Source organism: Zalophus californianus, chromosome 4, assembly GCF_009762305.2.
Source record: "Zalophus californianus isolate mZalCal1 chromosome 4, mZalCal1.pri.v2, whole genome shotgun sequence".
Taxonomy (NCBI): domain Eukaryota; kingdom Metazoa; phylum Chordata; class Mammalia; order Carnivora; family Otariidae; genus Zalophus; species Zalophus californianus.
In genome coordinates, this window is record NC_045598.1 from 6908374 (window position 1) to 6936336 (window position 27963).

Sequence of the window (27963 nt, forward strand, 5' to 3'; positions counted from 1 at the left end):
CGCATAGCAGTCAAGAGATTTCTATTCCAGGAGCTCAGTTTAACTGTTGGATAGTGGCATTTAGCAACATCTTTCTATTTTAGTGTTTATATTAAAATCTGAGTTTTTCCCTCAAGATTTAAAGGTTTAAAAATTAGGTTGCTTAATATTTGCTAATTGGGTATGAGAATTATTTGAAAATAGTTTTCATTTCTACATTCTTGAATTAATAAATTTGATGCTGACCATTTAGTTCTCTAATTGCTTCTGCACTGCACCAGAACATTGAAATGAAAAAGGTGAGCACCAGAAAAGTAGGAAGAAAAGCAAGAAACCATAAAGTGGCTTGTCAGATTTAAAATGGGAATTGTCGCTGTTTGAGCTGTCCATGGGGAGATCCCATGATTTCTCTCTTGGGCACAAGTTCAGTCATTGGGATTTCATTATTTTTAAGTAGTTATATACATAAGACTTGGAAAACCCTCATTGCTTACCCACTGGGTACCAAACACTGTGTAAGATGTTCTGTATTTTCTCATGGAAATTATTTCTGACACCACCTCATGAGGCAGGTATTACCATAATCCACATTTTACAAATAAGAGAGGCTCAGAGGTTTAATGACTTGAGGTCTGAGAGATGGTAAGTTGTAAAATGGCCAGTAGTGGGTTTGTAGTGTGTGTTGGGTAGATGAATATAAGCTAAAGGGGGCATCTGAGCCTGTGGAATGGTCTGACCGAAGCCAAGGTCCAGCAAACCATTCAGTTCACTCAAGGATCACGAGCCCAGGGGCACTACCGCCGATGAAGGTGAGATTACACTAGTGTAACCCCCAGGACACAGTTGTCCACAGCAGTCTCCGAATCTAACTTGGAAAGAAAATGGTACTTAAATACAGTGCCACACATTATAAAGAAGGTTTCACTACTCTTTGTGCATTTGTGGTGAAAGCAGCAAAGTGGCCAAAGCAAGGCCTTGGCTCTGACCCACGTGGAAGAAACAGGAGCAGCCTCTCTCCAGCCCCTGGGTCCTGTGCCCTGCTCCCTGCCCTCTCTGCAGCTCCTAGAAATGCCGGTGACTAGGGTGCAGGACAGATTAATTGGCAACAGGAAACAATGGTAACATTTGCTGCTAAACGACCCCACACCGACACTGTCCACCGCAGGAAGAACTCCAATGTTGACCTCAGAAACACTGGAAAAGTGTGGACACTGAGACATGTATTGTGTAACTGAATACGAATATTTACAACCAGCTGGGTTTTTTGTTTTGTTTATTTATGAAAGTAATTCATCTCAAGCCAATAATACTGAAACTGGCATAAAAATCTTCTCTAAATCCACACCCCTGGGGTAACTTTGCAGCTCAACGCTAACAGTCCTCGACTTCCTACAAGCGTACACACATTCTAGGAGTGTCTTTATTCAAACTGAGTTATTCCCAAAATCAGTGTGCCTGTCCCGCCCCCCTTTTTTTTTAACTATCCTCCCTCCAGGCCAATACTTATAGCTCCCACCTTACGTTCCGAAGTTCCGAGGTAGAGCTGTCCTGTGATTCGTTCAACCTCGCCCTTGTGGATGGACGTTCATGTCTCCATTAACTATTACTTGTTTAATGGAGTGGCTTAAAAGAGCTGCAACTTGGAGCAAAACAGCTGTTCGAGCGCAGGCTGGTCTTGGCCAGCGTTGGGCAGACCGGACTAGCGGGAGAAAAGACTACTTACAGTCTGTGCCCCAGGGCGCTAAGGTTGGCGGACTTTGCAGGAGGCGGGGGGGGGGGGGGGGGGGGGGGGGGGGGGCCGGGGGGAAGCGCCGGGCGCCTCGTCGCCTCCCACCTCCCGCCGCGGGGGGGCGCGCTCGGCCCAGCGCCGCCGCTTCCGCCGGCGCCCCGCCCCCCGGGCTCGCCCCGAGCCCCGATTGGCTGCGCGGCGGGAGCGCGCCGAGTCAGGGGGCGGGCCCGCGCCGGCTACAAAGCGGCGAAGGTCACGGCGCGAGAAGGCGCGCGCCGCCGCCCCGCGTCCCGCCTGCGGCCCTGGGCCCCCAGCCCCGCGGCCCACCGCCCGCCGCCTGCCGCCCGCTGCCCGCCGCCCGCGCGGGGAACCATGGAGGGAGTGAGCGCGCTGCTGGCCCGCTGCCCCACGGCCGGCCTGGCCGGCGGCCTGGGGGTCACGGCGTGCGCCGCGGCCGGCGTTCTGCTCTACCGGATCGCGCGGAGGTGAGTGCGTGCGGCCCACGCGGCCTCGGCCCGCCGTCCTCCGCCCGCCCCGGCCCGCTCCGGGGCCGCACGGCTCCTCCCTGCCCGCGAGGCCGCGGCGTGGCGGTGGGGGCCCGGCCTGGGCGCCCACGCGCCGGGACCCTCTGTGCACGCCCGCGTGCCCCTGGGGGCTGCTGGGTTGGGAAGCTTCGTGGTGGGGAAGCGGCCGGGGAGTGGGTTCGGGGATCCCAGAAATGCGGGGCGGGCGAGGACGGCCAGCGCGTGGGTTACAAACTTCCTCCCCCGCGGAGACGCGTGCCTGCCGAGCCGCGGGATCTGCGGGGCCGCCCCACGCCCACCCCGACACCCTGCGGGAGAGAGCCGCCGAGATGGCACTGCGCTCTTGTCCGCCTTCAGCCCTGTTCCGGGCACACGTTGGAATGGACTGATGCTAGCTAGCACTTTCTGGTCGGCGTACGCTGTCTCAGGCGTTGTTCTAATTTCATAGGGGCCCAGTCAGAGTCACGACCCCAGCAGCCCGTAGAGAAGGAAGCCCAGGGACAAAAGAGCTGAGTAAATTGTCATTAATTAGAAGAACCACCGTGTGAACTGAAGCCGCCTGGGCCTGGAGCCTGCATTGCTAACCCCTGGGGCAGGAAAGCCTGCTGCTGCTGCTGCTGCTGCTGCTGCTGCTGCTGAGCTGGTTCAGTGGCTGCCCCAGCCCTGGCAGGGCTCAAAGATCATGCTGACCCCTCTGAGGGGCCTCCGTGGTCAGGGATAAAAGCCAAGTGGCCTCTTGTTTGAGCAGGGCCTCAGAGGCAGCCCAGCTGTTTCCGCATCTGCTCCAGCGGCAGATGACAGGGAAAAAAGATAGGGCTGTGAACACATCCTAGGGACAGGGTGGGTGGGTTTGTACTTTGAGCACGGGGACCCGCAAAGCTCAGATACAGGGTAGGAGAAGAGAAGGACTTGCCTGCAGGCACTCAGCGGCAGGTGTGGCAGAGCTGGGATTTGAACCTGGACGGTCTGGTGGTTCTTCCTTAACCGCCACCATGTGCTGCTTCTCATCTGAGGGAGAAAGAAGTGAGGGCGACTGAGTCACAGGCTTCCTGGAGGAGGAAGGGTAGGAGGAACATCAGCTGTGTCTGCAGGGTGAGCCAGACGGGCAGGCTGAGGAGGGGGTGGCCTCCCAGGGGAGGATAGCTGGGGATAGAAGGAGCTTCTAATTCAGGGGGTCCGTGACACCCCATGTCTCCCAGTGTTCCAGTTCCTGCCCAATTTCGGGAAGCTGGAGGGGCTTCCAGGACCAGCTGGTTCAAAGTGGTCATTTTATACATGAGGGAACTGAAGTGCAGGGGCACGTGGCGGTTTGCTCGGATTCCCCGAGCATGTGGACAGCAGAGGGGAGTCCAGGGCCTGGCCTGTCTCCTGGACACTGCTGTCTGCTGGCTACCCTGGGGTGGGGAACACACCGAGGGTCGGAGCCTGGCTCAGGCTTCGGGTGTGTGTGTTAGTGTGGCTGAATTTGGACTGGGTTTGCTCACTGTACCTCCCGCTCCTGTGTCTTTAGCTGTGGCTGTTCGCAGGGTCGTGTTCTCCCTCCCCTGGGCTGCTAGCCACAACCTTCCCTCTCCTGGAGGCAGGAATCTGGAGCCTCGGGGCAGTGTTGGGCAAGCTGGTTCGAGGGGACCCAGGAGCGTACCTGGCAGGCCTTTTCACTCCAGCGGTATGACCCCAGAGTCATGGTGTGGCATGGGGACCTCTTGGTTGGGCTGAGAAGGACCAGACCTCTCCCAGGATGCTCTGAGATTTTCAAAAAGCACTGGTTTTTGTCTGAGCATCCTAAGTTGGCCGCTGTCCGGCTCCAGAAGCAAGACCAGCCCTGCAGAGATTGAGCCCTTCTCCCTCTAGCAGGGAAGACGCTGTGACAGTGAGGAACGTTGGCTTTGGCTGCACCATGGGATTTGCGTGGCCTTTGGGGGAGGCTGTGTGAGGAGAGTTGTTTCTGGAAAGCGACTCGGGTGGGTGGGGTGTTAGTGGGCTCGGCACAGAGGTGGCGGAGACCTAGAGGGCAGAGTGACCCGGGAGCCTGAGGAAGAGGCCACCTCTCGGAAGGGCTGCAATCCTCCCGAGCCCCGGTCCTGCCCGGATTGTTAGTAACTCGGTGCTGACATGCGGGGTAGTACCTGCACACCACCGCCCTCCAGAAACCCATTCTCCAGATGAGGGAACCGGGGCTCAGAGGGGTTGGGCTCGTGCCCTCCTCTTGCCTCTGTTGAACAGCAGATCCATTCTAGCCCTTCAGCTCCTGACCAAGCCGCACGCTCTGGGTCCTTGCTGAGCACGCGCCGGAGGCCGCCACTGTCTGCACGGGCTGGGAGCCTGCATTCCACTTCCCTGGGCTAGCTTGCCCTGCCTCCAGGCGCTCACGATGGCTGCCTGTTCCTGCCCCCACCCGACTCCCATCTCCGGACTCTGCTGCTCCGCATTGTGTCCAGGGTCTTATCTTCTGCCAGCATGTCCCTGCCCAGGGCCTCAGGGGCCTCCCGTGGCACCCATGGGTGTTTGTTGGATTATCTCCTTTCTGGGGTTTGGAGACGGAGAAGAGCGGCCTCCCGGGTTAAGTCGCAGAGCCTCATCCTGGCGTCCAGAGTCCCTGTCTCCCGCCCACCTCTGGCCACACACTCCGGCTGCTAGCTGAGGGGCCACCACTCCCTGGATGCACGCTGGGTGTCCCCTCCCCCCTCGGCCCAGCAGCCCCGCCTGTTTGAATGCCATCTGCTCATTGTGCCCTGCTGACCAGCAAACCCGTTCCTTAGGGTAACGGCAAATGCTCTGCTTGTTGGCCTCCTGTGACATCTGTCACCAGCTGCCCTGTGAACTTGTTCTCATTGTCGTGTCCAGGTCAGAAGTGGAGAGCCTTGCTCATTTCTGTCTCCCTACAAGCCTAGCGTGTGCTCGTTAAACACCGGTTGTGCTGACATGAAGGAGGGCAGTCCGCCATCCCCAGGCCAGGTGTGCCCCCAGAGAGGTGGATTTGGGGGCTTTCTGGCTTGGTGCTGGCAGGACTGCCTTGAGGCTGGGCAGGAGGCCTGGAGGCACCAAGTTGTCTTTGGTGCTGCTGGTGCTGCTGGTGCTGCAGCCCCAGGGGCACCTGCTCGGACTCTCCTGGCCGGATAGGACGGCATGTGCTGTGCACCCAGGGCACAGAGGAGCAAGTGAGGAGGCACCTGGAGGTCCAGCAAGGCCCCCCTTCACCTGTGAGGTTGTCCTGCGCTGTCTTTTGGGGCCCTGCCCCTGGTTCCTGAGGGAACCAGCTTGACTCTCATAGAGCCCGTCTGCCAGACTTCACGCAGCCAGCACCAGTGCCCAGAGTCATAAGCTGTCTGTCCGCCAGGCCCCTCTCAGGGGAGGCTGGGCCCTTCTTGGGGCCTGGAGGACCCATGGACACAAGTCTTCCCCAGACGCTAAGCCCGCTTGGATAGGGATGGGGCCCCATCCTTGAGTCTTCTCCATGTGACACGGTGCCGGGCTCCCAGCAGGTGTCGAGGGTGTAGAGCTGCATCCCTCAGAGTGGTGGGCTCACTCCTAGAACAGACGCCCCCGCCGCCATCTGTAGGAAATGTCAGGGCATGAGCTGTGTTGTAACTAAATGTCCATCAGAGCTGATGGGGTGATACCATTGTTGAGAGCATGTGTCCCATCTTTTTCCCCCAGTTTGTGTGTTTAAAAGGGCTTGTGGAGGGGTGGGTCTGGAGCAGGTAGCTGCCCGTTGCTTCTCCCGAGGGGCCTACCCTGCTCCTGGCTGCTTCAGGCCTCTTGCTCCAGCAGAGCCCAGGAGCTCGGCACGCAGGTAGCAGAAGCTGGGTGGACCCTTCTAGACCCTCCTGTCTGCCCACCTGCTGGGGCCCAGCCTTCCTCCCTCAGGCCGCCTGGCCCTGGCTCACTCTTGCCTGTGTTACAGGGACAGGCTGTCAGACCTCGGACCTCGTCCACTACTCAGAGTGGTTTGTCCTCGCGCCTCCCTGGGATGGGGGTTGTTGGCTGGGGGAGAAGCGTTCGGAGGTTTCAGGAGGGGACCAGGGGGAGCCTCTCCCTGGGCAAGAGTAGGACCAGTGCTGGCTCAGAATAGAGACCCTAACACTCCTTCGTCGGGCCTGGTGCAGGTCCAGGTGGGGGCGGAGGTGGGTGCAGCCCTGAGAGGAGCAGCGCTGGTGAGCGGCTGACTCGTGCCCGGCACCCCAGGGCCCGCTGGCCCGTCCGCCGCTCCCGGGCCCTGGACCCTTTGAGGACTGGCCGCATAGGAGCTGTGGGGGAGGACTCGGTGGCCGGGAGACCCCCGCCCGCATCCCTGCCCCGGGCAGGGATTGCCACAGGTGAGAGGGACAGGAGCCAGAGCGGCTGGCTGGCCCCGGGGACCAGAGCTCATCCCCTGCCTCCCCTTCCTGCCCCCCGTTTCCAGGCCAGGCTCATTTCCTGAGCAGTGGAGCTGGAGGCTCGGAGTGGAAATGGTGGCTTCCTGGGGCAGGATGGGCTCCGGGGGCTCCCTGGGGCCGAAGCCGCAGGTCCCGCTCACCCCCGTGGGTCCCCAGGGCCGGCGCCTTTACCTCCTGCCTGGCTTGCCCTTGACGCTGAGGCTGCAGGTTCCTCTGCTTGGCTTCTCTCCAGAGGCCAGGCGTGGCCTGGTTGGGGGGGTAGAGGAGGCCCACGGTGAGGATGGGGGGGCCCCGGGGGCGGGAGAGAGAGATCTCTCGGCTGGCGCCATCACAGAGACACCTGCAAAGCAGGTACAAGTTAGCAGAGGGCAAGCCAAGTGCCCACATAGCGGGGCAGGCTTCCACACTGCCTGCCCTGCCTGGTGCCACTCCCACCGCTCTCTGCGCAGAGCCCAGGGAAGCTGTCCAAGGGCCTTGAGCCAACCACCTGCCAGGCTCAGCACTTTCCTAAATGCCCTGGTTTGATCCTCTCGGCGGCCTCCGTTTGGGGCAAGGATTATCATTATCCCCAAAGCAGCGGAGGGTCCAGGGGGTAGGTGACTGCCCAGAGGCCACACCGCACAGCCGTGATCGCGGTGCTGTGCGGCGGGGCCGTTTTTAGGCCTTGCTCTGGCCTCCTGCTGTTGACAAGACGCGGCGGTCCCTTGTCCATCACGAGGGCTTTGGCCCAAACAGGGGCAGAGAGTGTGCTGCTGTGGTTGCTGGGGGCGATGCAGGGTGCCCTCTGTACCCTGGGGTCCTTCCTTGCATATCCTCCTCTCCCCCAACCCCTTCCCAGCCTCATGACCATTTATTAGGCACTTAGGCTGGCATTGTTTGGTACTTCCCACCCTTGACATGCTCTTGTCCCCAGGTGGCAGGTGTTGGACTGAGGCCTGGACAACCCTCATAACCTGCCCATGGTCAGTAGGGGGCAAGGGAGGGGCAAGGCCAGGAGGCAGCTGCGGTTCCAGGAACTTCCTCCGAGGCCCCTGGCAAGCCCAGGGACAGGAGAGTGACCGAGCTGGCCCTTTGCATTACAGAGCACCTTTATGTGTCTCGTGTCCTCGGATCGTCGTAACACACGGATGCACAGGTTCTGTGATCGCTCACACTTGGCAGGTGCAGGCCCGGCTGGGCGAGAAGGAGCTTCCTGGGGCTAACATCTAGAAGTTGGCAGAGCCAGGGCCTCTGGCTTGAGGAAGCACGAGGTCGTGGCTGCCGACGGCAGCAGGGGCCCAGGCAGTACCCCAGAGCTGGGGGTGGCCTTTGGCGGGGAGGGCGGGAGCCGTGAGGCCAGGACCCCAGGGCTCAAGTAGCTGCCGCCCATTGCCTACGTGGTTTCTAGATCCCTGGGGCTGGGGGGGTTTGTTGGGCAGTCGCTCTACTCCCCCTGGCCCCTGCCACAGCCAGTGAGGTGGGCGGAGGGGCCCGGAGCACAGATCCCCCAGTGTCTGGGCCGGGATTATCCTGCAGACCCCACCTGTCTCCGCATGTGTGGCCAACGAAGGCCACTGTGGATTGCCTGCCCTGTCTCCCACCCCCCCACCCCCCGTAACCTCCCCCCCCCCGCCCGGCCCAGGAGGGACGCTTGGCTCCAGTCTGAGCAGCTGTTTCTAGTCCCCGCCCCTCAGTGTCCTCGGCCTCCATCTCTTGGGGTTTTCATCTGTGTAGCACAGGAGGCTCCTGCCATCTGGAAACTCCCAGAGAAGCACCGTTTCCACAGCCCAGGGACAGGCCCGGGGTCTGCAGGCCTCAGGAGGGTGGTCCTAGGGCCTGGCCCCCTGTTACTCCCCCTGCTGAGCCCCAGGACGCCAGGAGCTGGTGGCCCTGGGTTCCCATGGAGACCAGCAGGAGCTAAAGGGTCGGGTGCATCTTCAGCTGTCCCCATTGGGGCAGGGGGTTGGGCAGAGCACGAGCGGGCAGGCTTTGCCTGTGGCCTAAGGAGAAGCTTGACCCAGCCTCTGCCTCCTTGCCGGTCCTCCTGGTGAGCCCTCAACATGCAGCCAAGCCCCTCGCCGAGTCATTTCCTCCAGCCCGCTGCGTCTCCGGCTCTGGGTCCCCCGTCCTGCTTCCCATGCTTTTTCTCGGGTCCCTGCAGCACGCGAGGCAGAGCTCTTCTGGCTGACGTGACCCTGTCCTCATCCACAGGATGAAGCCGACGCACACCATCGTCAACTGCTGGTTCTGCAACCAGGACACGGTCGTGCCATACGGGAACCGTAACTGCTGGGACTGTCCCCACTGCGAGCAGTACAATGGCTTCCAGGAGGTATGGGCCCAGGGAGCTGGGGTGGCAGTGTCACGCCACTACAGGTGGAGGGTCGGGGTCCATAGCCAGATCCTTCTGGCTCCAAAGCCCCTTGCCGGCCTTGCGTCAGACCAGGTGGAGGCAGGCTCCCTGCAGAGGCTGGGTGGCAGCTCTGCGGGCCATGCTCTGCCGCGACCGCCCAGCTGTGCCACGCCACCGGCGTCAGCAAGCGCGCGGGCTCTGCTGTGGGAAGACTCCACGCACAAACCCAGGCGGCCAGCCCGCGGGGTGCAGGTTGGCGGGGTGGGGGGCAGGCTGCACTCTGGGGGCTCCACATGAAGTCTTTTTGGAAGAAAAGCTCCCGCCGCTGCATGTAATGAGATCCGCCACCTTTTCTCTGGAGTGGCGCCAGATGGGGCGTCCGGCTCTCCTGTCGGTGGGGGGGGGGGGCTGGGCTCCCCCACTGACTCCTGTCCCCTTCCCTCCCCCCGCCCCCCAGAATGGCGACTACAACAAGCCCATCCCCGCCCAGTACCTGGAGCACCTGAACCACGTGGTGAGCAGCGCGCCCGGCCCCCGCGCCCCCGCGCAGCCCCAGCAGTGGGTGAGCAGCCAGGTGCTGCTGTGCCGGAGGTGCAGCCACCACCAGACCACCAAGATCAAGCAGCTGGCTGCCTTCGCGCCGCGTGACGAGGTGAGGTGGGCGCGAGGCGGGGGCCAGGCGCTTTGGAGCTGCTGCGGGGAGGCGCGCACAGGGCCCCCTCCTCACCCCGTGTGGCAGCGGCCACCAGGGCTCCCGGCCCGGGCACCTCGTGGAGACCCCAGCGCCTGCCAGAGGGGTTTGTCCCCGTGCAGGGCTTGCGGGGGGGGGGGTCCTTGGGCTCCCGTGCAGGCCCTGTCGGAGCCGTCCTGTCCGTGTCCCTGGGTCAGTCTTGTCCACTGGCTGGGCAGGCAGTTTGCTCTGGAGTTGGCGGAGGACGCTCCCAGCTTCTGGGAGAGGAAACTAGGTACTGCCGAGCAGCCCGGTGTTGGGAGCTTGCCTCCCCTGGGCCCACCGCGGAGCCCAGCAGGCCTGGCTAGCTAGCACAGCCCAGCTGCCTGCCCCCCCCCCCCCGCCAGGCCTCGCCCTGTCTGGGGGTCCCCTGACCACTGGAGAAGAGCCCACCTTTCCCACGGTTCTGCGGGCGGGAAGGAGTACAGCACGGAGCCATGGCTGAGCAGGGGGAGATGGGAAACCTGCACAAAGAAGGGAACGCGTGTGCAGTCTGGCAACCAGAGCAGTCGTTCTGGCATATTCGATCCCAGTGAGACACCAAGCTGATAAGTTTCCTGGCCACTGCAGACTGCAATATTTGACTCCCCTGGGGAAGGGGAGGTGTGTTGCTGCATCTCTGGAGCCAGGAGGGCTGAGACTCGAATCTGGGCTCTTTCTGAAGCCCAGAGGACCCTCAGCTCCCACGCAAGCCCTTGACTCTCTAGTGTTTTCTGGACGCTTGGTCTTCGGGGGAGGGCGGGCCCTACCTCTGGGTGGTTCTGTCTGCGTTTGAGTAGCGTCAGCCCGGAGCTGTTTCTCCTGTGACTCACCTGCCTTCCTGGAGCCCAGGAGCAGAGCCTGAAGCAGGGCCCACGGCCCGAGCTCCTGGCTTCCGGTGCCTCCCGTGCGGCCACAGAACCTGGCTAGAGAGGCCCCTGTCGCCCGTGGGCCCCTGCTGTGTGCCGGCTTCTGGGCCGGGCCTGCCCCTCGGGCGCCGGCATCACTGCAGGCAGCGGGCCATCGGTCGGGTCGGGCACCACCGGAAGCAGGTTCCAGCAGGGACGCCTTGCTTGGGGTCGCCCCCGAGGACGCTGAGCCGCTGTCGTGCCCCCGCCCCTGCAGGGCAGGTACGACGAAGAGATCGAGGTGTACCGCCACCACCTGGAGCAGATGTACAAGCTGTGCCGGCCCTGCCAGGCGGCCGTCGAGTACTACATCAAGCACCAGAACCGTCAGCTGCGCGCCCTGCTGCTCAGCCACCAGTTCCGGCGCCGGGAGGCCGACCAGACCCACACACAGGTTGGAGCGAGGCCCCCCCCCCCCCCCGCTGCGTGCGGCGGCTCCCACCCTTGAGTGGGGCAAGAAGCCCCGTGCGTGGAGGGCAGCTCTTCAGAGCCGAGAGCCTTCCCAGGGGCCCCATCCCTGCCTGTCCGTAGGCCCCTTCGTGTCCTCAGCCCAAGCAAGGGTCCCAGGAAGAGGGGCTCAGGATCGTGTTGCGTTTGTGTTCGTGCTCTTGACCGGGGGGGGGGGGGGGGTGGTTGTCAGGGCCCTGCTGTACGTGGATGCTTCCCCGACACTGGCATGGGTTCCCCACGGCACCCTTCATGGTGGGTCTGCCCTTCGGCCCCATGACCCCCAGTTAATAGCTGGAAACCAAACTTGGGGAGTTAAACTAACTTGCAGAGCGCCACACACCAGGATTTGAACCCGGGACTGTCTTGCTAAAACTGTTTTTAATTATTATCACTGTACTAGGTTGATAGAATGTTCTGGTTTAAAAACTCTAATGTGAAACAGGTGCATTTAGAAGTAAAACCATCCACCCCAGGGGCGCCTGGGTGGCTCAGTTGGTTAAGCGTCTCCCTTCAGCTCAGGTCATGATGCCGGCGTCCTGGGATCGAGCCCCGCATCGGGCTCCTTGCTCGGCAGGGAGCCTGCTTCTCCCTCTGCCTGCCGCTCCCCCTGCTTGTGCTCTCTCTCTCACAGATAAAATCTTAAAACAAAAAAAAACCACCCACCCCAGAAATATTCCAGGCTGCACCCAAGCCCCTGACCACAAGGCCACAGCCCCGGCCCCCACGCCCACCTCTGCACAGCCAGAAGCCGGACACTCTGACCTTTGGTTTTCTCCTCAGCACCGTGTTCCTAGACGAAACAACTTATTGCTGTGTTCTTTTAACTTCATTTTGGCCCGAGTCATCTTTGTGTGTAGTTAAGAGCATGATAGGAACTTTTGATGAGAACTTGACAAAACGAAAATCTTACTAGAAAAAAACAGGTCACAGTGACATCAAGAGGGGTTTCTCTAAAGAGCGCAGTAGAGCAGTAACCCGCCCGGCGCAGGGATTTCCGCGGTGCCTGGAGGCCGAGAAAGGAGACAGATCAGTGGAACACAGCAGTAAACCCAGAAACAAAGCTGGGAGTATGTAAGAATTTAAGACCCAGTAAAGACACTGTCTCTGACCATCAGGAACCAAGTGGATTCTTTTTTCCCCCCCACGGGGGGCTTGGACTCACAACCCTGAGATCAAGACGTGAGCTGAGATCAAGTCAGACCCTTAACTGACTGGGCCACCCAGGCGCCCCTGGAACCGGGTGGATTCTTCAGCAAGTGCTCTGGGGCCCTGGCCAGACCCCTGCGCACAGCGGGCACTGGGAATGGCTGTCGGTGGCGCTGGCCATCTCGCTAACCAGTCTCTCTCGCTCCCTCAGAGCTTCTCATCCGCGGTGAAGGCCCCGGTCCAGGTCATCGTGCTCCGCGCCCTCGCCTTCCTGGCCTGTACCTTTCTGCTGACCCTTGCGCTCTATGGCACCAGCAACCCCTTTGCCCCAGAGGCCACCCTGCCCCCAGCCCTGCCGCCCGGTGGCAATGGCTCAGCCGCACCCGACAACAGCACCGCCCCGGGGGCCGAGGGCTGGCAGCAGCTGCTGGGCCTGCTGCCCGAGCACGCGGCAGAGAAGCTGCGCGAGGCCTGGGCCTTCGGGCAGAGCCACCAGATGGGCGTCGTGGCCCTGGGCCTGCTCACCTGCCTGCTGGCCATGCTGCTGGCTGGCCGCATCAGGTGCGTGTGGAGCCAGGTGGGGCGGGACTCGGTGGGAGGAAAAGCTCCGTGGTGTGGCTGGAACAAGACATGGTCCCTCTTCTCTGGCGGCTGGGAGTCGGGGGGCGGGCAGAGGAAACCAGCGTGACCTGCCCGAGGGAGTGGTGGCCCTTAGAGCTGGCCTGCCCCTACCTGCCGTGCACTTCGGCCACCTGGCATGCTTGTCCCCCTCAGGCTCCTCTCCTGCAGAGTCGGGATGATAATGACCGCGTACCTCTCCGGTTGTTGGGGGACCAGGTGGGTCCCTAGCCCCCCCGTGCACTTGGAGACTGTACCGAATGGTGTTCGCATCATGCCAGTGGCTCTGAGGGACGGTCCTCAGCCCGGGTGTATAGGCTGGGATCTGGAGGCCCATCCAGAGTCAAGCAGCGTGTGGGTGTGGGAAGAGGCCCCCGCTCTCCTCTTGGCCCTGGACTCTGATCTCTAAGCAGAGCCAGGGATGGACGTGGGAGGCTGGAAGTGGCAGAAGGGGATAGGTTCTTACCCTGCCCGCCCTGGGCCCTCACCGCCGCCCCTGCTCTGTCCCGCAGGCTCCGGAGGATCGATGCCTTCTCCACCTGCCTGTGGGCCCTGCTGCTGGGGCTGCACCTGACTGAGCAGTACCTGCAGGCCGCCTCACCCGGCTGGCTGGACACACTCAAGTTCAGCACCACGTCCCTGTGCTGCCTGGTGGGCTTCACGGCAGCAGTGGCCACAAGGAAGGCGACAGGCCCGCGGAGGTTCCGGCCCCGAAGGTCAGAGAAGCAGCAGTGACTGCGGGGGGAGGACAGACGGACGGACAGGCCTGGAGCAGGGCCCCTCTGACTTGCGTCTTACCTGCCTCACTCCTGCCCTTGCCCAGCCTAGAGCCCCCTGTCCTTTCCGGCACTACCAAGCCACCCTCCCAAGTGTCCTCTAGCTGCCCACCACTGCCGCTGTCTTTCTGGCCAAAGACCCCGTCAGTGCCCCGAGACTGGATCACGGGTGGCACCCACATAGCCTGCCTCTGACCCAGGGCCTCCAGCCGGCAGCTCCAGGAGCCCCCACCCTGGCCGCGCCCTTTCCCAGGCTCTCACACGGTGGGTGAGCGTCAGGTCCCTGCTGCTCCTCTCACTTTGCTCCACCCCTGAGCCCCTGGCTCGGGCTGGTGACAGTGGCTATGGGCTGGACCCTTGCCACATGGTCTCCTTGGGCTGCTCGGCATGGGCAGGTGCTGCTGAGCAGGGGCCGGAGCAGAGGCCCCCCCCCCCCCCCCCCCCGCCGCCTGGTCCCCACATCACTTCCCTGGTCCATCCTTTTGGGCCTGACGGTGGTCCGGCCACCCCTCGCAGAGCCGGGGCAGCAAGAGGACACAGGGCTGCGCCTTCAGGTTTACAGTTCGCTTTCAGCTCCAAGACCTTCCTGAGACCCATGGTCCCTCAGCTTCCTTCCCCAGGAATGGAGAACACAGTTCTTGGGTCCCGACTGGGCCTGACCAGGAGTGTGTGGGGCAAGGCTCTCGAGGGGGACAGTAGAGAATCCTGCTGCTCCTATGGTCAGCAGGTGTCTTCTTAGCAGCCAGGCTGCTGGGGGAGTTCGTCCAGGTGGGGATCCGAGCAGTCTTTCCTTTATTCATCTGTTTTTCAGGCACTGCTGTGGGCTAGACAGAACCAGGGCACGCACGCGCTGCTTCCTCTCCTGAGGCGCAGCTGCTCTGCCCTTAAAAGCCAGGGCCCAGTCCTGGTGGCCAAGCCCTCCGCCCACCCCTGCAGGGGCTGGGGTGCAGGCCTCCCTAGCAAAGGCTGCCCCACCTGGCAATGGACGCCTGAGTGTTCTTGGCCCGCTCCCCTACCCTGTGCCTGGGCTGTCCCGTTCCCTCCACTCAGCCCCCGTATGGTGCCTGGGGAAAGTTCTTGCTCCCTGCAGATAGCACGGGGCAGGGGCCCAAGAGTGACACACATGACATGGGGTCATTTGTCACCTTGTCCCTTTCTGGCCTGTCACTATCCTCCTGGCTCCTGGCGCTGCTCATGGAGGCCACTGAGGCTCCCGCGTTCCAGTTCCCTGTGGGGCAGCAGGAGGGTAGTAGGGACAGAGCCACCGCTCCCGGGGAAGCACGCCTGCTACTCACTAGCTGGTTCCAGCCAGGCCTCGGGCTCTTCCCAGCCTCAGTTTACTGTCTGTGAAATGAGAGGTGGACCTTTCTCCAGGGCCCCTGAGTGCTGCCCTAGGCGTGGACACACTGTGGACACAGAAGTGCCACCCGCATGCAGAGGAAATAGTTAGCCTAGGGTGCCGTCTCTGAGCGCTGTCCCCGCAGGTGGGCAGCCCAAGGCTGTCTCCGTCCTGCATTCTGCACTCTGATGACTCCCTCCAGGGCCGATGTGCCCTGCCACTCATCGCTCTGAGCATCAGTCCCCCTCCAGATGGGACCCCAAGGGTGCCAACCACTCCCCTTTGCACGTCGGAGCTGGGGGAAGGCAAAGCAGATGACGGGCGCGTGAGGCTCATGTGAGCCTGAGGGGCACATCAGAGAGCACCCTGGCCAGGCCCTTCATGGAGCCTGGGCCCCACCGTCACGGTCTTTCTATGCTCACGGGGTCCTAAGAAGCCACCCCGCCCCACTCAGATGCGTGTGCGGCAGCCCTTGCCCCACCCTGGCCCCCGGGTGGGTCTGGAGCTGCCCCCTTCGGCCCCACCTGGCTGGGCTCGGCTTGTTCTCTGCGGAGGGTGAGGTGCAAGGTGACTGACCAGGAAGGAGGAGGGGGGAGCCTGGCTGAACTGGGAGCGAGCCCTGCTGGCCTGGCTTGGCTGTTGGGCGGTGGCGGGGGGTGGGGGCGGCCCACTGCCTGTCCCTTCACCCCCATCAGTCTGCCCGGGAGGGGAGAGGAGGCCGCAGGTACCAGGCCGAGAGCCGGTGGTCTGTGGCTGTGCATGCCCTCGTACGTGGAATCTCTCATTCTCAAGGAAACGGACAGTGTGATGCTAATTACTGCTTTTCTTGGCGTTGAGTAGAAGCAGGACATCTGTGTGTATGTGTGTATTTAAGTTAAATTATTTATAATAACCATAACCAGCTCTCTTGCTGGCCAGGAGCCCCTGCTGAGCAGATGTCTTTCCTGCCCTCTAGCGGGGAGGGGAAGTCACCCTCCTGAGATGAGCCTCACCAGAGCGCGGCTGCTTGGGCTTTTTAGAGTTCTGTGTGACTTTTTTAAAATTACGTGTCTGTCCTTTCATTACTTGGAGCATATTTCCAGCACCTTCTGATGTTTACTGGCAACAGCTGAGGAAGTGCAGGCAGCACTGGGATCGTGGCTTATTAACTGGAAATGTGTCGCCCTACCCCGGACCTCTGTCCCCTCCACTGGGGACAACTGTCAGACCACCTGGGGTCGGGGTGACTGTCTCCAAGACGTGAGGGAGGCCCGCTTGGCTATCTTCTCTCTCCGAGTCTGGGGTCCCCACCGTGGGCTGAGCAACCGCCTCGACGCACCCGCCCGGGGAGGAGCCCGTGTCCCTTCTGTCTGTGACTCTTGCCAAGTGGCTCGCCCTCTCTGGTTGTGTAGCGCACCTGCGGAGGATTGGCCGGTGACTCTCTTTGCTGTAACCGTAATTCCTGGCCGTAGATGTCGTGTGTTTCATGCTGTATTTTCAATAAATGCCTCCGGGGCTCTGCTTTTACCGGCGGGCATCAGGTACCATGTCTTTTTTGTTTGTTCTTTCACGTTCCTTCAGAGGCTTCTGGGCCGGGGCAGGGGACTTCGGGGCACAGGCATGCCCACAGGAGTCAGGTTTGGGTGCTGGCGACGCGGGCCCCGAACGGCTCGGGGCCCGGCTGTCCCCCGTGCCCTGCTGGGTCCTCTTTCCCCCCGTCTCAATAAACTGCTGCTTAAAATGTAGTCCTTCTCTCTTTCCGTTCCCATCTCGGACTGGGATTGGATCAAAAGAGACCGGCCGGCCCCCTTAGTGTCAGATGGGACATGGGACAGCCACCTGCCCCATCCCAGAACCCGTTTATCCCAGTAAGCGTACAGACTTGGATTCGGGGCTGAGTGCCTCTCTGAGATGGGGTTTGAGGGTGCAGGGTGGGCTGGGGGGGGGGTTGCTAGCCAAAGGAAGCGTCGATACTTCTGAGCTCTCTGGAGCCTGGCAGAGGTTCCCAGGGACCAGCTGCTGCGGAGCCATGATGGCAGCTCCCTTGGCACTTTACAGAGGATCTGCCAGGTGACTGATGTCCCTGTGTGTCACAGCAGGAGGGCTCGGACCAAAGAACCAGCTCCTTAGGGCCAGCGTTCTTAGTGGAATCAGAGATTGGGAACGGCTCCTGTGCCACATGGCTGAGAGATTCGGGTTTTAAGCCCTGGGGCGGCCCCAGGTGTGAGCAGGATCTGGGAAAAGCAGGGAAGAGCTGGAAAGACCCTGGAAGCTTCTTCTGGGCAGAGCTGACCACCTCTGAACCCTGCAGCCCGACGTGGAGCCTCTCCCCTCACTTGCCCAGGTTCGGGGTGCACGCTGTGGACTCTGTGGTAGGGGGTGGGCACAGGAGGCCCGGCGCAGAGTCCTGCTGCCATCTGCTGGACAGGCCTAGGCATGCCCTGCCCCCACCCGGTCCTCGGGGAGGCGCAGGCCCCGGCAGGGGACAGAACTTCACACGCGATCAGAGCAAGCTGACCAAAGGCCCCAGTGCGTCTTCCCTGCCCCCACAGTGAGTGAGGTGCCCCCCTGCCGACCTCTGGCTCTTCCCCCACAGTAGTGGCGCCATCCTGCCACATGGTATCACAGTTCTACAGTGACAACACCAAATCGATCTGTGTAGAGACAAAACCTTCCTCAGGTGTCTGGGGGGCAAGGAGGTGGGTGTCCGATAGGCTTGGGCAAAACAAGTCAGCATGTGGAGTGTGGGTGCGTCCAGCCTGGAGTTGGCCAGATCCTTCTGGTGATTGGCTTGATGAGTTCCTGCCACGATTTCCCCATGTCCCCCAAACCCGGGGGCCCCGCCTTTGGTTCTGACATCCACGTAGCCTCGTGGCACTTTGGAAAGCATTGAAAAGGTCCCATATGAGTCTCTAGGAGGGCAACCGTGGACCCCACGCTTGCCTCACAGGATTTATTTAAAGCAAGGACTGGGAGTGAAAAATAGGGAAATAAGTGGACTGTATAGTTTGGCTGGCGGTGCCCTGAGCGTTTGGTCACGAGGGGCGCGGGGTGGGTCCCTTAGCAGGCCCCCGGCTCTGCTGCAGGGCCTGAGCCAGCCTGCCCGTCCATCGGCACCTTGTCCATGGCCCCAATTGTCCCTTGGGACTGAGGTAAGGCTGGACCTCCCCCAGCTCCGTCCAGACGGCGGACTAATGTATTAACTGCCTCTGTCCCTCTCCTCCCTCTGTAATCGGTTGCCTTAATCAGAAGCATGGTTGACAATCTGGCTTGGGGCCACCGGGTCCTGTTGTGTGATTTGTCCCATTCTCGAGTTAAAGAGACACTGTCACCTTCCGTCTGTTGGGCAGCCTTGCGATCGTTTACCGGTCTTGTCTAAGCTTGAGTTAGGCTTGTGTCCCCCAAGAGCCTCTTCCCGAGGATCCCCAGCCTGGCCGCCTCCCCCTCCGCTCTGCAAGGGGCTTTAGACGAGTGTCCAAGACCAGAGAGCAGTAGCGGGATTCCCGGAGCCGGGCCCTGGGGCGCAGGGGGCTCCCCGAGCTCAGCCGCCCTGTCAGGAGGCTCTGGGCACGGGCACAAAGTGGCCAGTGGGAGCCCAAGGCCTTTGGCCTTCACTGAGTGCCTGGCATGGGGTTGGGCATCTTTGCTTCAAGGCGAAGGGTTGGCGTGAGGTTGGCAAGGGCGACAGTGTCACTTTAATACCGAGACTAGTAGTGGAACTAGTTTGCTGTGAAGCCGAGGGGGCGGGTGGGTGGGATCGGAGGGGGCATGCAGGGAGGGGTGGGTCACGCTGGCTCCTCCCAGCCACCCGCTCCTAATGGCGTGAATGTGGTCGGACTGCTTTTCTGCTTCAACTAACGCACGCCTCCCTGGGACCCCGACTCCGGCCCCACCTGGCACCAGGGGAGAGGGGACGGGACCTGGGCGGAGGCCGCCGCCTCCAGAGCCTCCCGGGGCTGACCCTCCTCTTGTCTCCCGTGCCCAACGGGCTCTTGCAGGTATTTCCCACGCGACGCGGCCGGCCTTTTCCCCGCGAGCCCCAGCCTGGCTGTGCCCTGCCCGAGCGCGGGCCCTTCGCCGTCTCTGTTCATCCCCACCCCACCCGGCTTCCTGCCACTCGCCAGCCAGCAGCTGTTCCGGTCTCCTCGACGGGCCTCTCCCTCCTCGCTGCCAGGCCGCCTCAGCCGGGCCCTCTCGCTGGGAACCATACCCTCCCTGACGCGGGCAGGTAAGGGGCGCTCGACAAGGGCGGGCAGAGCGGGGCTGGCCGCGGGGCAGGAGGGTGCTTAGAGCTCCTGCCATAGAGACGGGCGGAACTGGGGTCAAATCCTGGGGCGTCCATTCGGCAGCTGCCTCACTTCTCTGAGCCTCGGTTTCCCTCCAAGAAGACGAGGTTAGTAGCAGAACCTGCCTGTGGGTGTTTGTGGCAAACTGAGGTGACACATTCAAAGCACCTTCTAGAAGGTCGGCGGGCACTCGGTAGACATCCACACACGTCGGACGTTCTCTTCTACCACCATCCTTACTGTCGTTATTACTGTCGTTGTTTTGCGACCTTGGGGGCTGGAAAATTTGCCCGCGTTTATTGAGTGCTTGCCGCATGCGGACCCTGGCATGACCGAGACCTGCCTGGTCCCTGTCCCGAGAGTCTCATCCTTCACCTTTTTCCAGCACAGTCTTCCTGGGAAGTCAGTTACAAATGAAATCGAGTGTTTCCTCCTCGGAGCCTGGCAAGCTCTCTGTGATGGCCCTCGGCACTCTGGGAAGCCACTGGGCGGACTGGGCTTGCCTCCTCCTCGGGCTGTGTCCTGGGGGCTGGCTGCGTGGGTAGCAGGCTTGGGAGTAGGAAGCCACGAGGCAGGATCCCAGCCTCCAAGAATGTGGATGCCATCTCAGTTAATCCAGGCTTGGTAATCTGCAGTCGGTGTCTCGTTCAGGCCTCTCGGCAGCTCCGCCGGGCTGGAGGCTCCAGTTCCAGTCGGATGCTCCCCTGAGCTTCAGTCTCCCCCCGTGACTTGCCCAGGGTCCCACTGCAGGCTGGGCTTTGTGCCCAGTCATCTGGCTCCTGAGCTGAGGCGTCCTCCTGGGTAGAGGGTGGGTCACACCGCAGGAGGGACAGGTCATAAGTCATAACGGTGGGTAGGGTTCAAGGCCTTCGGGGTAGGGCCAAAGGTGTGATTGCCCTGAGTACAGACGCCTGGACTCCAGATAGTTCTGCATAACCAGAAGTGAGCTGGCTTGCTGGGCGAGCCGCCCTTCTCCGGGAATGGTCATTCAGCAGAGTTCTTGATCCCCTGCCTGTGGCCCTGGGGGTGGGGGTGACCCTGGAATTCCCTGAATGTGGGAACTTGACAGGCCCAGCAGCTGGGCCCTTCCCCTAGAGTGTCCTCTGGAGCTGTCCCATCAGGCCTTCTGGGTGGGGATGAGGGTGGGGCTGGTTGGGGCCAAGGTGGGGACAGGGCCCCAAGCTCCCAGGCCTCTGTGGGACCAGCTCACTTCGGGTCCTGCCAGAGCCTTCTGATGGCCGTCTTAGGGACAGAGATGCAGACTGTGGGAGAAGTCTGCCTCTTGTTTTGCTCTTTAAAATATGAAATGACTGGGGCGCCTGGCTGGCTCAGTCAGTAGAGCATACGACTCTCGATCTTGGGATCGTGAGTTCAAGCCCCATGTTGGGCATAGAGCCTACTTGAAAAAAAAAAAAGAAAGAAAGATAAAGAAATGACTCCGGTTAATGTCCTATGGGGTGAAAGGCAGGGACTTGACCTCCGAGGGGCACCTTCCTACCCCTCCTGTTCCCTGTAGGACAAGCTCAGGGTTGAAAAAGTGAGCCCCAGGCTCCCCACCACGGCCCCTTCCTCTGGAGAAAAGCCCACCAGCTGCCGGTCTGATGGAGGCAAAATGGGGGTGCTCAGACTCCCTCACCACCAGCCGGGCTGGTGATGATACACGCGCCGTGGTGGTGTTGTGAGCACCTGATGTGGGCAACTGAAGTGCCAGGAACCATCAGCTGGGTGCAGCCAAGCAGGCCCCCAGCCCATGACCCTGGGAGGGTCTAGAGCCAGAGGCTATGCCTCAGGGCTGAGATGGGCATGATGTCAGGGAAGCTTCTAGAACAGGGCCGTTAAAGGCCATTTTGCTCATATCCCGAGTTCACACTCGGATGGTTTTCCTTTTCCCCCTGAACAGAGATGTCCCTGTCTGTTCCCTGTGGCCCTTGAAGAGAACGTGGGGAGGGAACAGTCCGACTGCTGAGGGCGCCAGGAGCCCGGCACCTGCCCAGCCAGGAGCAGCCCCGCCCTGGGCCCCACGCTCCCGGGACGACTCTCCGTGCACGCTGACCCCGGGGGGCCGAACTGGGGGGCTTCCATTTCAAGCGCCTTGGAGCGGTGGGTGGCATCCCAGAACCAGCGCAGGCCGTGGAGGCAGGGTCCCCCACCCATTGTGGAGGACCCGCGGCCTCCCTGTTGCCCTGTGGGGCTGGAGGCAAGGACAGCAGGGCAGTTGTGGGACGCAGGCTGGTCTCGGAGTGTCTGGTGACAGGTGGGATCCCAGGGTCTCCCTGCTGGGGGCGTTGAGGATGAGTTTCTGCAGCTCCTTGGCTCAGGTAACCAGGAGGCACTGGTGGTCCGGGGCTCAGGCGCCAGGCCAGGTTCCCGTTTCCTGTGTGTGTGTGTGTGTGTCTGTCTCTCTCTCTCTCGCCCTACTCGCCTCTGCTCCTCCCTGCTTCCGGCCTCATCCCTGCGCCCCTACAGCTCATGCTCGACAAAGACTGCTCTCCTAGCATCTACAGAGCAGGTTCTGGAAAGGACTCTGTGCTTGGGCGACATGGCCACCCTTACCCAGATACGGGTTGACCTGGCTCTGTGTCCCCGGGCCTTGTGGGGGAAGGGGCTGGCGGCATGCTGTGACCGAGGGACCCTCAGAGCCCCCAGGGTGGTGGAGCAGCAACCGCTGAGGACGGCACGTGGCGGCCGCTGGATCTTTGCACACTCAGCTCTCAGCCGAGCGCTGGGGGAACATAGGATACGTGGGGTGGTGTCTCTGCCCTCGGGGTGTACTTGGCTGAGGAAAAGCAGCATGTGATGGGGCGCCTGGGTGGCTCAGTTGTTGGGCGTCTGCCTTCGGCTCAGGTCATGGTCCCAGGGTCCTGGGATCGAGCCCCGCATCGGGCTCCCTGCTCGGTGGAGAGCCTGCTTCTCCCTCTCCCACTCCCCCTGCTTGTGTTCCCTCTCTGTGTTTCTCTGTCTAATAAATAAATAAAATATTTAAAAGAGAAAAAGAAAAGCAGCACGTTCGGTGCCCCCTGAGGTGCAGCACGGCCGGCAGGCGCAGGTTAGTGGAGTGGGGGACCCCAGAAGGCTGAAGGAGTAGCTATGGGGGCAAGGGGCCGCTGTGGGTTTCTTTCTCTGCAAGCTGAGAGCGGGCCAAGCGGATCTCTCTTCGCTGAGAGACGCAGTCAGTTGAGGGCGTGTGTTTTCGTGAAAGCCTGACGTGAGTGACAAAGGTTAAATGTCAGGAGAGCGGGGACTGGAGAATGGAGGGGGTGGGCGGCTGTCATCACCACGGCCCGACACGTGTCGCCCTTCTCTTTCCTCTCCAGACTCGGGGTATCTTTTCAGCGGGAGCCGCCCTCCGTCTCAGGTGTCTCGATCTGGAGAGGTTCCTGTTTCAGGTAAGGAGGACGGGGAAGCTGCTTTCCAGCGGGGGCAGTGCGGGGCCGGGGTTTCCAGAGCATCCTGTGGGTGGGACAGCAGTGTGGTTAAGCGTGAGCTTTAGGGTCTGACGGGCCTGTGTTCAGGTGTCAGCCCTGTGCCTCCCAGCTGTGCAGCCCTGGGCAAGTGACTCACAGCGCTATGCCTCGCTTTCCTCTTCTGTGACATGAGCGCGGTAGTTTCCAGGAGTAGATACCATGCTGTCACCCTTACCAGTGATGACTGATGGAGACGCACACGCAAGATCCCTCCAGGAGCAGGGCTGGGGTTCACTGACCCTAGTTAAGTCAGGAGTGCCCTCGGGGCAGCAGGGATGTGGCAAAGGGTCTGTGATCCTCTGCCCGCCCTCAGGCCCCGGCAGGCCTCCCTCTGTCCCCCGTCTGGATGCGGCGTTGCCTTTCTTCCCGGGTTACTAGGGGAGAAGCCCCAGGAACAAGGCCGCCGTAACAAGGGTAGCTGCGACAGTGGGGGACACTCACGCCTTGTCGCCAGTCTTACCCGAAGTTGTCTTTGTCCTCCTGCCCTCCAGATTACTTCTCTCTGCTGTCGGGGTGCTGCCCCTCCTCCCCACTCCCTTCCCCGGCGCCTTCCGTGGCCGGCTCCGTGGCCTCCAGCTCTGGCTCTCTGCGCCACCGCAGGCCCCTCATCAGCCCAGCCCGGCTCAACCTGAAGGGGCAGAAGCTGCTGCTGTTCCCGTCACCCCCCGGGGAGGTCCCCAACACACCCAGCAGCTCAGACGAACACTCGCCCCACAACGGCAGCCTCTTCCCCATCGAGCCGCCCCACGTCCCCCAGAGATCGCCGGCACAGGACACGAAGCTCACCATGGGTACGACCCTCTGACCGCCCCCCGGGAGTCGGGAGAGCCCGGCCGAGCTGTGACAGCGCCTCTGGTCACGTGCAGGTGTGGGATGACCCGGCACAGGGACTGTCCTTGCTCCTCCCTGGGCACGTGCAGCCGTTCTCCCAAGCTCCAGACACTCCCGGCCTGCCTTCTGGTGACCTTGAACCATCTGAGACGCTGCCCTCCATTGCCTGATTTTATTTTTTTCTTTTACAGTTGACCTTGAGGGTCCTTTGTTCCTTGGGTTGGATCAAAAACGCATCCTGCCCTGCTAGCCTGCACCTGTCTGGTCGCAGATATTTTTGTTTTGCTCAAATGGTGGTGTCCTGCCAAGCAATTTTTTAAATTTTTTAAAATTAGGCCTCAACCTTTAAAATTTAGAACTTTCACATGAATGCGTGGATTTGCTGTGCCCCTTACAATGTCAGAAGATCCGGCCGCGGTGGGTCTGGACACTGGCCAGACAGGTGGAAGGACGGGTTGAGACCCCACTCCCCAGCCTTGGCCACCCCCCAGCCCCGCCTCCCGCGGCCTTGCTTGTGGCCACCATCTGTCAGCGCCTGTTGGCCCTGGAGTTTGCTGCTCCTGGCAGCCACACAGCCAGGACATCGAGGACCTGGCCTCTCCCGTTGCCCAGGGTAGGGCAAGTGGGCTGGGACGGGCAGGGCTGGCTGGCCACGTCCAAGGACTGTCCGGGGATTGGAGGTAGCACTGCCCCACGTCTGTCCCTGGGGGTGAGATGTCCACTGAGACACCCCTTCTCTCCGCAGACATGAGGTCAGTGCCAGAAAGAGGCAGTGCCTGCAGTACCCGGTCCATCAAGAAAGAGGACGAGTCATCTCAGTCATCCACCTGCGTGGTGGACACCACCACCCAAGGGTGCGCGGAGGAGGCCGCCGCCTGGCGAGGTCTGTGCTCCGACCTGGGGGTGGAAGGCAGGGGGGCGTGGGGGCCATGGGGCTGCAGCCTCTCTCCTCCCCTCCTGGTCTGTCTGGGACCCTGAGAGAAAAAGGCCTCCAGGGCTCTCGAGTGGCGGAAGACAGTGGGTTAACCCGCCCAGCACTTTCTGGGTCCAGCCGCCCCTCGGCAGACGGCACCCGCCCTCGGATCAGGGTCTGGATCCGCGCTGGTATAGCCGCCCCTGGCCACAGGGAGCTGCTGAGATTTGACCGAAGTAACATTTAGTACCAGTAACAGTGGAGTTCCTCAGCCCTGTTCCTCAGGGCTTGACCACGTGACCCCAGGCGCAGGGGGTCTTCCTGGCCTCTGGGCCCCGCAGCAGCATCTCTGGGGGGGCTGGGCCGGTGGTCCGCGGCACGGCGACCCCGCCACCCACGGGTCTTTCTTCTGACCTTTGCCCTCTGACTGTGTCTCTCCGCTCTCTCCCTCAAGGTCGTCTCAGGCCCTCCCCGGTGCGGGGCCTCCTGGCTGTGAGCCTGGCCGCCAACGTGCTCTTCACCTCGGCCTATCTGTACCAGGCCCTGCGCTGACCTGTGGTGCGCAGCCTCCCGGCGCCCAGGTGCATGCCGCTCCCACCACTGCCGGCCTCGGAGCCCCCCTCCGCCCCCCCCGAGGGGCTGCCTCCGCTGTCCTCTCCGGGGCCCGTGACCTCGCTGGGCCAGTGCTGTCCTCGGGATATCTCCTCCTCACCCAACAGGCCGCAGGGCTGAGCGTGGTCCGTGGGCTCACTCTCCTCCCTGCCTGCCTCCTCAGCTGACATCACTTGTGTTTGGTGCTGACCCTGATCCCGAAGCCGGGGATCCCCGGGGCCCCCTCCCCCACTGCCCAGCCCGCCGGCTAGGAGGGCCACTACTACTGTACCTACAGCAGGAGCCGGCTGCCTCCCGACCCTGCGCTGCGGGCCGGGGCCACGTCTCCGGACTGTGCTCTGGTCCCACGCAGCCGCCTCAGGTTCCCTGGGGGAGGAGGGAGGACGGGGCCGTGCCCCTCCTCCTCAATCCTGCCCGGGGAAGAACAGAGCCCTTGGGCCGGCCCTCTTAGGATGGGCAGCCCCTGCCCTGGTCCTGCCCTGTCCCATCAGCTCCAGACCCGGCCCGCCCTCTGGCTCTCCTGGCCGGGCAGGTGGGTGCCTGGGGTCCCCAGCCCAGGGCCCCTCAGAGTTCTAGCGTAAGCACCTCCGCCCGCCCCCGCCAGCCTCCCTGCTGCCCTCTCGTGCCCCCATCTTATTACCTCTAGTGACCTTCCCAGGCAGCAGCCCCGTGACACTGAGAACACTACCCAGGGCCCACCCCACCCCCCTTCCAGGCCCGCGCCCTGGGCCCCTCCTCCGTGCACTGCCCACAGGGGCCTCGCTTGAGCCCTCAGCCTGCATCGCCCTGCGGGACAGGCCCGGGACAGCCCGTGGGTCTCTGAGGAGACCGGACCCCGCCCCTGCCCTGCCAGCAACCTGGCCCCTTTCGGCCCCCGAGGGCCCCACTTCCTTCCTCCCTTTTGTTGTACTGTCACTGTGGGCTCAGTGTGACCTCGGTCTCCAGGCCACCGCGGCTGGCTTTCTCTCCCACCCCACTCCCCTCAGGCCCTGCCGCTGCCCAGCCGACCGCTACCACAGATTTGCCCCTTACCCCTGCCTTTGTGCCGGGGTCCCGTCCTGCCCCCGAGCGGCGGAAGGGGGAGGGGCCCTTGGTCTGGCGCAGGGACACCCCCTCCCCCCCAGTGCTGTGAGGAACGAGTGTGTGTGTGCATGTGGCCCTCCGAGTACCCCCGTCCCTGCTGCCCTGGGCCTGGGCCGCGGGCATGGGCCGCGTGTGTGTCCTGCAGGTGCCCGCGCCCCTTGGGGAGGGCCTGGCGGTCTTGGTGAGTCCTGAGACTGCCTGGTGGGAGGGTGGTGGTCGTGAGGGCAGGAGGAAGGGTCTTTACCATTCAGGGATAAAGTTTAGTTTTATTTTTCTATACATTGTTGCCAGGTAAGGCATTCTGCGGGTCAGCAGGATGCCCTCAGTTCTCCCTGCCAGGGAGCTTTCGTTTTTTTAAGCCTTGGGTGCTTTTTTAGTAATTTTTTTTACCATGTGGGGAAGGAGCTGCTCTGACTTCCTCCTCTCTCCTCTTCCCCCCACTCCTGTCCTGAGAGCTCTTTCCTGCCCAGTCTCCCACCCCAGCACCTGGGGCCTGGGAGGCCAGGGGCCGCACCAGGACCCCGAGTCCCACTGCCAGAAATGATGCCAACATGGAGGTGGTGCTTTGGGCCTCCGTTTGTAGAGTGGGCATGCGTGTCAAGTTTTTTAATTTTATTTTTTGCCTAACAAAGCCGATCTCCATTCCCAAATACCCTTCCTCTGTGGCTCTGAGGAAGCCCCAGCACAGAGTGCCCGCCCCTCTCCTCTCGCCCCTCCTGGCACCCCACAGGGGGCAGGGGAGAGGCAGAGTGGGGAGGGGGGCTTACTTATGTTTTCTTTCAAACAAAAAACACAACCTTATTTTTCTTTACAAAAGCAAAAAAGGAAACCAAAAAAGATACCAACCTTTGAACTATATACCTCAGTCCGTCTGGTCTTCATTCTGTTCCCTCGGGCCGCTAAGGCCTGCGGGAGGGGGGAGGGGTCCTGGCAACGGCAAGAAGTGATTTCTCTCATTTCTTCAATATGGAGTTGCGAGTGGGGTCCTGGGACTTACGGTGGCCGTCGCCGTGGCAAGTACAGCGTGACCGCGTCCCCAGGAGGTGAAGGGATTTGAACCAGGCGACCGGCTGCCTGAGGGGGGGGTGCCTGGGCGGGCAGGGCAGACAGGAGTTTGCTGAGCACAGAGTCAAGAAGGGTATCCCAGGGGACATGTGAGCGAGGGCTCAGGCAGAAAGCCTGTCCCAACCAGCAATCCCCAACCCAACCCCAGAGCTGCAGGGCCGACAGACCTTGCTTTCTCCTGAGCCCCCTCCCAGTGGCCCACTGAACCTCCTGGCAGCCAGGCTTGGCGCTGAGTGCTCCGCCCCGCCCTGAGGTGCGCAGACAGACACTACCCAGCCTGGGTGAGGAGGCCAGGCTTCAGGCCTAGCGAGGGCAGGTGCAGGGTGGGCCCGGAGAAAGCGCTCGGAGGTGCCCCAATGGCCCCACGCTGAGCCAGGGGCGCAGGGGTGGCCCTGGTCAGTGTCCCCTGGACGGGCTCTGTGCTCGGGCTGTCTGGTGACTGTGGGGTCTCCATTTCTGTGGCCTCACTTGAACTCTGAAGGCGTGGGCGTGAGGGGGGTTAAAGCACAGCACGATGCAGAGGGGCAGCCCAGCAAATGTGAGCGAGGGGAGGCGGGTGGTGGGTGGGTGGCTCTCGGGGGCCATTCAGCAGGGGCCCGGGCTGGGCCAGTCGCCCGTGGCGCCGAAGCTGGTCCTCTGCGATGGCAGGGACACGCCGCTCACACGTGGAACCTCAAACAGACCGCAGGGCTCATTGACTGGGAGGGTGCTTGTCGTGCCCCCTGAGGCCATGACCGGCCTGCAAGGTGTGTGCATAGGACAAGCCCATGGCTCCCACAAGGCACCTGCGTGTCCCCTCGCCCCGGGCTCCCCGGGCCCTGTACCGCGAGGAGGGAACCAGACG

At 62.0% G+C, this 27963-nt stretch overlaps 1 protein-coding gene across 1 annotated transcript; it reads left to right on the plus strand.

Moving 5' to 3' along the window:
• The first annotated feature begins 1973 nt into the window (after nucleotides 1-1973).
• Nucleotides 1974-27654, plus strand: TMEM201 (transmembrane protein 201). The gene is made up of 11 exons (XM_027575078.2): nucleotides 1974-2193; nucleotides 8799-8919; nucleotides 9398-9592; nucleotides 10775-10951; nucleotides 12365-12714; nucleotides 13284-13487; nucleotides 18864-19093; nucleotides 22466-22537; nucleotides 23107-23406; nucleotides 24192-24329; nucleotides 24814-27654. Exons 1-11 carry the CDS (start codon nucleotides 2081-2083, stop codon nucleotides 24909-24911), a joined length of 1998 nt encoding a protein of 665 aa, XP_027430879.1. The 5' UTR covers nucleotides 1974-2080; the 3' UTR covers nucleotides 24912-27654.
• Nucleotides 27655-27963: the final 309 nt, after the last annotated feature.

Excerpts from the sequence above, each read along its gene's own strand:
- TMEM201 (XM_027575078.2), top strand. The coding sequence starts at position 2,081 with ATGGAGGGAGTGAGCGCGCTGCTGGCCCGCTGCCCCACGGCCGGCCTG. Across the intron at positions 2,194-8,798 it reads CTCTACCGGATCGCGCGGAG|GATGAAGCCGACGCACACCA; the intron begins GTGAGTGCGTGC and ends CCTCATCCACAG. Across the intron at positions 8,920-9,397 it reads AGTACAATGGCTTCCAGGAG|AATGGCGACTACAACAAGCC; the intron begins GTATGGGCCCAG and ends CCCGCCCCCCAG.